General features: G+C 37.4%; 1 protein-coding gene across 1 annotated transcript; it reads right to left on the bottom strand.

The window, feature by feature from the left end:
• Positions 1-1195: 1195 nt before the first annotated feature.
• Positions 1196-9160, bottom strand: LOC112557697 (RNA polymerase II subunit A C-terminal domain phosphatase SSU72-like). Its single transcript, XM_025227696.1, has 5 exons — positions 8770-9160; positions 8317-8460; positions 2462-2601; positions 1900-2018; positions 1196-1675 (listed from the first exon to the last, which is right to left on the bottom strand). The coding sequence occupies exons 1-5, from the start codon at positions 8853-8855 to the stop codon at positions 1574-1576; spliced, it is 591 nt and encodes a 196-aa protein (XP_025083481.1). The 5' UTR covers positions 8856-9160; the 3' UTR covers positions 1196-1573.
• Positions 9161-9268: the final 108 nt, after the last annotated feature.

Below are 9268 nucleotides of genomic sequence, written 5' to 3'. Positions count from 1 at the left end.
GGGCGTCTCTCAATTTTTTTTTTCGATGGACGAACATTTCTATTCAGTGCTCCGACTTCGTGTCTCTACGATGCAGTGCGGACATTCAGAAGTTGGTTTCGGGTAAACAACTTCAAATATCCCACTAATTACTACATAATTAGCGGTAAGTACAACTTGTTTCTAATAAAAATGGTATCTGCTCTATTTTTTTCTCTTTTTTTTTTTTGTATTTTTGAGGTGAAGCGGCCCGTGACACGCTTGTCAGAAATGTGTATGGCCCGCAGGCCGAAAAAGGTTGGGCATCACTGATCTAGTAGATGATTTCTTGTAAGAAACTGTCTGAAACATTATGTAAAGCAAATAGAAAGCCATTTGATAATATAGTCGTAGAATTACCCAGTGCATTGCTAGGTACAGCAAGGAACGTCTTCTGTGTTTTTTTATACCTTCAACAGGTGGATTCACCTTACATATACATGTAGCTTTAAGAATGGCTTGATGCTCCTTGAACACTGCTTACTGCGTAAATTGAAATGACACACAACTAGGGCGATATATTTCTAAATGCTATACATTCTGAATGGTTTAAGTAAAGTTTGCAACATGCCCACACTTTGATGGCATCCAGCTACGAGGATGCAGTTGCAACTTTTTATTCTTGCTTATGGCTATCGGCAGAAGTATGGAAAACCAAGTACCAGTGGATTTTGTCAATTCAAGAATAGGATGGTGTGGTAAAGAATGTAGTGCCGAAGTAAGGTAAGCATTTAGGGTGTGACTGATCTCTTCTCTTGCCACGTTATCCAATTATTTCCAGATGTAATGGTTTTCCATTCTTTTGTTTGATGACGACATAGCTCTTGTGCTGTGACACTCCCAAAGGGTTGCAACATCAGCTTTATCGTCTAGCAAAAAATGTAAACACTTCAGACCTCTGTTTAAACTTAGCAAAATCAAATATAATTATCTATGTACCTATAACAGGTGATGCAATATAATTAGGTCTGTGCGAACGATATGTTTCTTTTTTCATTTTATAAACTTTTTACTGTGTTTAATATGTGACGAGTTCTATTGCTTATACTGTATTAAAATACTACTCAATGGCGTGACTGCTCTGGTAATGGAACTCGGGAAGTTCAAGAATACAATAGAATCTCTCTCTCCCGACACACACACATATACACGTTTAAAGAAATCAACAAAGTCAGAAAAAAAATTCAACATAGTTTATCTTATCTTTCGATCACGGAAACTTTCCACTCAAAGTACTAAATTACCAGATTATTTACAACCAATTGCAGGACATACACGTCATATCGATATGTCGCTGAACTGAGCTCATTCATTGTTTTGAAAGAATCTTGTTATTCCGTCTCCTGATTTTTATTTTTACACACACTTGCCTTATTTCCACTCTCTAAGTGAAATAACTACCCAAAGAAGGTATGAAATCAAGCCAAATTGTGCACAATATGATTCTGACCACCACATTTCTTTCTTTTTCACATTTTCCCACTTGTGTCACCATGCACATTGGATAAATGATTTGTGTATGTGTCCCTCCGCTCCGGAAGACTATTTGGTACTATCAGTAGAAAAGAGCCGTGTGTAAGATCGGTCTGTTGATTTTGTGCTCAAAATCCTGAAGAATTTCGTCCACTTCGTTGTCGAGATCGTCGGAGGCGTACAGCTGCAAATAAAGCTCAAGACATTTAACGAAACGCAGGAACAGAAAACGAAAATAATAAAATTTGAAAAAAGATAATAAAACATAAGAGAAGGTCGTGTATAATCAAATTCCATTACTATTCTTTATTTTGTAAAGTTTTGAGCACGCACTCACTGGTGAAAAATGAATGATTTGATGTTTTACTGGTGAAGTTTTGTGATTTACGCTAAGAAAGGCCTACTGACCATAGTCACAAGTTCGCAGATCATGAAGGCTCCAATGGTGGCCTCTTCGTGGTTGTCCTGAATGTCAATGTTGATGAGGTGCATGACGTGATCCATACTTTTCTCTCGACTCTCTATATCTGCTCAACAGTTATGACGACTTGCCTGAATTTCGATGACTATGCTCTCGACATGGTTCTCGAGAACGCTCTCTCTCTCCACACACACAGACACACACTAATGTCGTAGTGCTTTAAAGAACGTCGATACAGGTAACATGTCGGCATTTAAATCATTATCAAGGAAAAGCTTATAGACACGCATGCCCCCCGCCCCCAAAAAAACAAAAAACAAAAACAAAACAAAAACACAAAATCCACCATACAACTGATGTTAAAGTAGGTCCAACAAAAAGGGTCTCTATTATTAAACGAGAAATTAAAACATTTGAGATACCACAAGCGCGCTGGAGAAACTGCTTCAACCATATGAAAAAGACATCACTGCTTGCGTCAATTTTTCCAAATATTACGTCACGGCTGATACACAGCAGCAGAGACATGTCTGAAGGACAAATCCTTACCTTCAATAACCTGGTCGTACACCCTCTCCTCGCAGGTGATGACGATATCAAACTTCTCCTTGCTAGCTTGAAACCGTTCTGGTCTTGGCTTGATTCTTCGGTTGCGGTCAAGCATGTGTAGAATACCATTCTGTGTGTAGCTAAATTGCAGTCAAGGATTTTTCCCGATTTTCATAAGAAACTGAGAGAAGGTAGCACCGGAGGCTAAAAAACTCCCTAGGCACCCGAGTCACGAGGAAAGAAGGCGACGAATGGAGTGTTTGGCTCGTACGTGCACGTTCCGTATCACTCACACTTCAATGCAACTATTACCATTGGGGCTTTTACCTACTACCCACCTCTCCTGCTGACCAAATTTGTCACAATGTGAAGAACATTAAAACACCCCTTTACTTCAAAAAGTCTGTTTAGAGTAATTTCCATCAAAAACACATTTCCATCCTGTGTACATGTCATTCTAAGGACCTTGCCTTTCCTCCTCCTTAATAAGAATACACAGCAATGGCTAACGTCACAGTGTTTCAATGATAATAAACAATAAGAGCGCAACTGCCAGAACCCCTATAAATTGACTTAGATGATCAGTGTATTTTACATACTTTATGTGGGCAGTATATTCTTCCTGTCACTAGCAAGACCTTTTTATATTCCAGGAGCAACTGTACTCATCAGGCGTTCCATCATCGTGTCTTATGCCGCACACAACTATGTTACTAGTGCATTGCTTTTGGCATAGTTTTACTGCACGTGTCATTTGCTTTTCAGCGGTTACTGTCCTGGTTTTTCAAAAAAGAAAAAAACCAACACATTTTTATAGTTCAAAGCGGTCAAGGCGAATCTGCCCCACATCAACTTTTACATTATAACGCTAAGTTTTAAAAAAAATCTAAGTAACTATAACCGCTGCTCTCGGTGCCTTCTACGTACCACACACAATCGATGTCGTAACAGAAAATGCAAAAAAATTCAACAAAGTGTTAGCCCACATTTGTCACAGCACCTAGATGTTCTATATCATGATCTTTAAAAAAATGGGTCCTTAAGCTTTCGCGGGAAGAGTGTGGAAAAGAGAGACATTGTGTTGGAAGATTTGCATCTTTACGAATCTATTTAACCATACATGTCAAATGTCCTCTGATGGAAATGTGGGAGTGTTCAGGAAACAGAATGAGAATCGTGTCGATAGGCGAAGAACCGTCTAAAATGTCTTAAGCAGTAACAGTTTTCTTCTGAAACCAGACAGGCCTGTTCGGACACAAGAGAAAAGAAGAAAAGGTGAAAGAGTGGGTACCACTGTATGCTGCTCATCTTTGCGCGATCAGCACTGACATTAGCTTGCGGTGCCATCCAAGTATCCTGATTAAATTTCACTAGCGATTGAAGTAACGCTCAGTTTGCCTTCGAAGTTGTCTTGGATAGGATCGAGGGTGGGGCGAGAGGGGAATTGGTGATTAACGCCGAACCACCAACTGAGGCTATATCACGGCAAGGCAGCCACCAGCCCTGTAAACAAACGCCATATGCAAAGAAAAAACAGAGTGCCCGAGACGAGAGTTGAACCTAGGACAGCCAACTTTTGCTGTATAGGATAGGATCGCACAAAGAACTAATACAGCGTATATTGTTTTGCACCATTTTCAAGACCACGGCATTTGGTGTTCTTTCTGCAACAAAAATATGCAAGCGTTCTAATTGTACGTTTACGAATGACGCTCGGATGGCGAGGCGAAGACCGGGATCTACTCGTCATAAATGTGGGTTCCGTTTATCATGAAGACGGGCACTATTACATGTGGCTGGTCATCGCTTTTCCAGCTTCTTTGCTAGAACTTGTTTCCGGTAAATGCAGCGTGTGTAGACCAGATCGAGACATACCTGCAAAGATTAAGAACGGATGGTCTTTGCGGTTTAAATTGTTCTTACGGGCTACCCGTACCTTCTGTCAACTGTTGATGCTTCTGTACAGGTAAAATCACGAGGTGTGGAAGAGACTTACAGTAACTACGTTCCACCTTAAGTCATAAAACACCTAACTACACCACACCTGGTACAATGCTTCCTCATTCATTAAGAGATACTGTTACGCATCATTTATAAAGATCGCTGTCCCGAGAAACTTTTCGCCTCTGTTCAATATCCACACGCGAGGGCAGAATCCACTCAATGTTGCACGCTTCGTGTGTATATTTATAGAGTGACAGACAGAAGCACAAAAGAACGGGTTTTGTTGGCAGCAAGCTGTCGATCCTGAATGTCTAAGAAATGCGCAATTCGGTAAACTATTTTTTTTTAAAATGAAAACTTTTCCAGTTCACGTGTTTTCACACCTATGACAAAAAAAAAAAAAAAACAAAACCTGATTTTTAAACATCTTTTGGTAGGTTGGCGAATCTTAGAGGCCCTTTCTGCAAGCCCGTGTTTCTTATAGGTTTCTAGTTCGCACTCTCTGGCGATTATCCCGGTTCTGTTGTCCGGTGCCCACTTTTGATTGCTGTCGGCGATGTATGCAGATAAGCGCTCAACTGTCAGACGGACCAACTAATCTCTCTTGAAATTGTTCCGTCGCTAGTCGAAACTGTTATTTCGCAATTAGCTCGGCAGATTTTTTTTTTAATTCATAGGCAAAATTTTCTGATCTCCAGATCTATGTCGATATCAATACATGTTTTATATCACAAACTTTTTCACACAAAGTACTATATAAACTCTGTATCTAATTTCTGTACTCCTGGCTAGTGGTTATGGTATAATACTTAAGTTTACTTTCAAGCATTTATTGATTACAATTTATAGATTTTTCTGGTCGCCTAAATGTCAAACTGTATTCAATGTTTAAAATTTCTCAAAAAAAAAAAACTGTCTTAACCTCAGAAAAGGCTTTACTTCAAAAACTGAAAAGTCAGTTTGCGATAGGGCAAAGCCAGGAGGCTGATTAACTCTCAGATGATCATAGAGGTTCACCACGAGTAAATTTAAATGCACGTACTAACTGCATGTCTGCATGCTCTGGAAACCTCATATGAGCACTTTCACAAAACAAAAAAGGAGCTGGTATACTTAAATAACTAGCGTCACTCAACTCACCAATTGATAGTAACTAAGAATGTCCCATAGCTTTTGTGATAATGGCAATAAGATCATATGCTCATTTCAACAACAGTAGAAAAAAACGGGATAGGGACAGAAAGGAGAAAAACTGAAATAAAGTGAATCAGAGAACAAAATCGGTCCAATGGTTTTTTTAAAAAAAAGTTCTGCTGCAGTTAATGAAAATAGACATGGCCAGTCAGATCTAAAACACTTTAGAAAAAAGCAAATAATGGCTATGATAAACACAACATGCAGCAGTATATGCAATGACAACCATGAACCCACATGTTGTCACAGCAAGAAGAATGGCAAGACTCTGACTCACTGTGACAAAGAAGTCAAAGGTTTTTAAAAAAAAAAATAAAAGTAGAAAAAGTGCAAAATATTGCGGTACATAAAACTAGCTACAATTTAAAAATTATATACATCATGCTCTGATGAAGTAAACTTTAAAAGCTATTATATATTTCAATCATTATTTTACGAAGGGTGCATTAAACCTCTCAGATATTTTCCTGAAAAAATATACAGAAGAGAACATGTATTTTACACACATAACTTTCAAACAAATCCCATATTTTTCATTAAGGTATGAAAAAAAAAAAATAAGAAAGTGCTTGACTTATGATGCTGTGCAGCACATGATCTTTCTCCACAAATGGCTATCAACAAGAATGATTATACAAATGAATTCAGCTACTGTATTGCTGTTATTGACAACATATAAAATAGCCTGCTGTACTTATTCTTAACTGCAGCAGACTGAAATGCAATGATACCAAATAAATATGAATTACAAACCTGAACAGATCCAAATGTGGATAGAGAGATAAGCCCAAGTCATTTACTGTTGCTGCCAGGCCAGCATGTAAAACTCTGCCCACCTGAAGTTAATACATGTGGCAGTGACACAGAACAGCTTAAAAATCACTTTCCATGACCATACACTGGTTTCATAAACATTATGTGCCTAAAGATAGTTATAAGGACTACTCTCCAACCATGAGGTATTTGCTGCAGATGCCTACCTTTTGTTCACATATTTTCAAATTTTTAAAATAGGTCTTTTGACACAGCAATTGTTCAAATTAGAAAGTTATGTTCTCCCAAAATATTTTTTAAATGAAACTTGCCAAAAACACCCTTTTTAAATGTAAGCGTATTCCAAAAATGTTAAGGGTGACAAAAATAATGTCTTTAACGGATTTTATTTTTTTTTAAACAAAGGAAAGAGAGGGCTAATATTTCACTTCTAGAATGGCAATTCATGGAATAGTAAAAGTTTCTTTTGTGTAGCGGTATGTTCTTCCCCTTCTTCATAATGGTGTGCCAAGGCTGCAAAATGAACTGATGAGGCCATGAAAAGGAGGATGTGTCATTCAATCAGTAGCTTATCTAGCTAGGTCTACAGGCTTAAGATGGCATTATAGCTGTGCTTAGCAGTGGTTAGAGTTCATTCATTTGCTGCACTTCTTAAATGTGGACATTGACTTCACGACATGAAGTTACTTATCAACCAGATGTTTTAGTTTTATAGCATTTTCTTCTTTAACAGATTATTTATAGATTAACAAATGCCAGTCAACAATTTTAAATATTATTTAATGTAATAATGTTTTGCATATGTTATCAAATAATTTTGTTAAGACCTATCCAATACATTTCATATTCAGATAATAACCAACATCAAGTATGGAAACACATGGGATAAAACTACCAAGGTCAGCTCAACAGTTAAGCACAACCAATTTTCAGCAAGTACCATGGTAGTCAAAGCAATGCTAAGACTTTTAGTCAATTACCCATCAAGAAAACAATGAATTATCTGCCATGAGATAAAAAAAAGTCTAATTTAAAGTTTTACTTATTCGGGTGTTTGTGGATGTTAGCTTTTCTGAAACAGACAGGCAACATTTACATCTACAGTAATGTTCACCCACAATTCAAAGTTATAAGCATATGTCATCTACCTGATTTAAATTGTAATATACTAGTGCAGCGGTTCTCAACCTGTGGGGCGCGTCCCCCTAGGGGGGCGCGACGTGCTTACAAGGGGGCCGCGAAGGTGGTCATTTTTTTTAAGTTTCTTATACCGGTATTAGTGAAATTAGCTTACATTGCTGGCTAAGGGGGGTGTGTGGACGTACCTTTGTTCGTCAGGGGGGCGTCACAAGTAAAAGGTTAAGAACCGCTGTACTAGTGCTTCTTGAGATGACACTTATTAGCTAAAGCCCTCACACTAATCTATATGTTACAGGGTTTTTTACTTTGTAGATGAGACGGTAAAAATACTAGCAGAAAGCCCAAATTTTCCATGATAAACCTTGTGCCAAGAAAAACCTACATCTTTTACCTAGTTGAGAAACTTTTGCAGACAGCAGTTCTATTTTATTAGAACTAGAAGAAAACTAGATGTAAAGGATAGATACAAGGTTAGAGTAATAGGATTAAAAGTAGGAGAAAGCACTCACAATATTAAGCAACAAATAGATAAAATCCTAACTAGTTTAAATACACAAACTTTAAAAATGTGCACTTCAAGATCTAATTCTTCTCAGTTTAAAAATGAGATTTTCAAAGACATTCCTAAAAGTGACACAAAGCCATACACCCCACATTGACTGAATTTTAAAACATAAGTGTTTTTCAAAAGCCTAATGTGAAACTATATGTTTCTAAATCCCATCAACTTGTTTGTATCAGTGTCTGCAATTTAATAACTTTGTGAAAAACGAATCAAGTGGTTGTGCTTCAAGAAGGGATACAGATCAGGATCTTTTCTCATCAGATCTTTGTACATCTCATCATATGTCACATTGAAGTCATAGATATTTGGCTTGTCTGGCGATGGGCCTGGTAGTTTCACCTGATTGCCAGTTCCAAATGACTGTACGCGAAAACCTTTCTTCCTGAAAAAACAAAACAAAACAAGAAAAAGCAGTCATTTTAAATGAAGTATCAAATTATTTAATTATCTAACATTATTTAACAAGTCAATGCTCCTGTTATGGACTGGTGAAGAAAGTGGAAAAGGCAAGCATGTGACTTGTTTAAACAGCAGCGAAAACGTTGACCATAGTCTTTGCACAGAAAATTGCGTACTTCTCTCTGAGGGGATTCACAAAAGGAAACTCTAACGGGAGAATATTATATCGAGTACGACTATAAGAACCTCGTGACTGCCGAAAAATTAAGACTGGCAAACAAATCCACCTTACCCAAGAAAACTATGGGCTTCCATGCTCCGATTCTGGTTACTAGAGCATACAATTGCAATTTTAAATTCTGGTTGTGGCTCAGACATAATTATTTATCTCTATAAAAACAAAGTCAACCAAACAGATTGAAAGAAACGGTGTGGGTATCAGAATCATCCGGTATCGAAACCTCTGTTCTGCTGGATAAGAACAGCAATCATAAAATGCACAGCATTTTAAGCGTTCAAAATTACGAATCTCAGTGGTTAAGAAATGTTTGCATTAAGGTCTAAAAAGAAAGCAACGAGACTTCTGATTGTTATAAGTATCACGTTTTAAAATATAACAGTTCTCTAAGTTCGATTACAGATGATCGACAAGACTATGGTACAAACGAGTAGTAAAATTTGTGTCCAATCAAACAAGAGTGGATTATAAAAGCTGTAACCAGAAAATGTATAGTTTGTATTAATTTTAATTACAATAGTTTAGAAAAATTATAAAAAAGATATTACTTGCA

The sequence above is a fragment of the Pomacea canaliculata genome, linkage group LG2 (genome assembly GCF_003073045.1).
Source record: "Pomacea canaliculata isolate SZHN2017 linkage group LG2, ASM307304v1, whole genome shotgun sequence".
Lineage (NCBI taxonomy): Eukaryota > Metazoa > Mollusca > Gastropoda > Architaenioglossa > Ampullariidae > Pomacea > Pomacea canaliculata.
This window is presented reverse-complemented; position numbering and strand designations above follow the sequence as displayed.

Coding starts and splice junctions, on each gene's coding strand:
- LOC112557697 (XM_025227696.1), bottom strand. CDS start 8,855: ATGTCTGAGCCACAACCAGAATTTAAAATTGCAATTGTATGCTCTAGT. Junction 8,461..8,769: donor GAAGCCCATAGTTTTCTTGG/GTAAGGTGGATT, acceptor TTGTTTTTTCAG/GAAGAAAGGTTTTCGCGTAC. Junction 1,676..1,899: donor TCTGCGAACTTGTGACTATG/GTCAGTAGGCCT, acceptor CTTTATTTGCAG/CTGTACGCCTCCGACGATCT.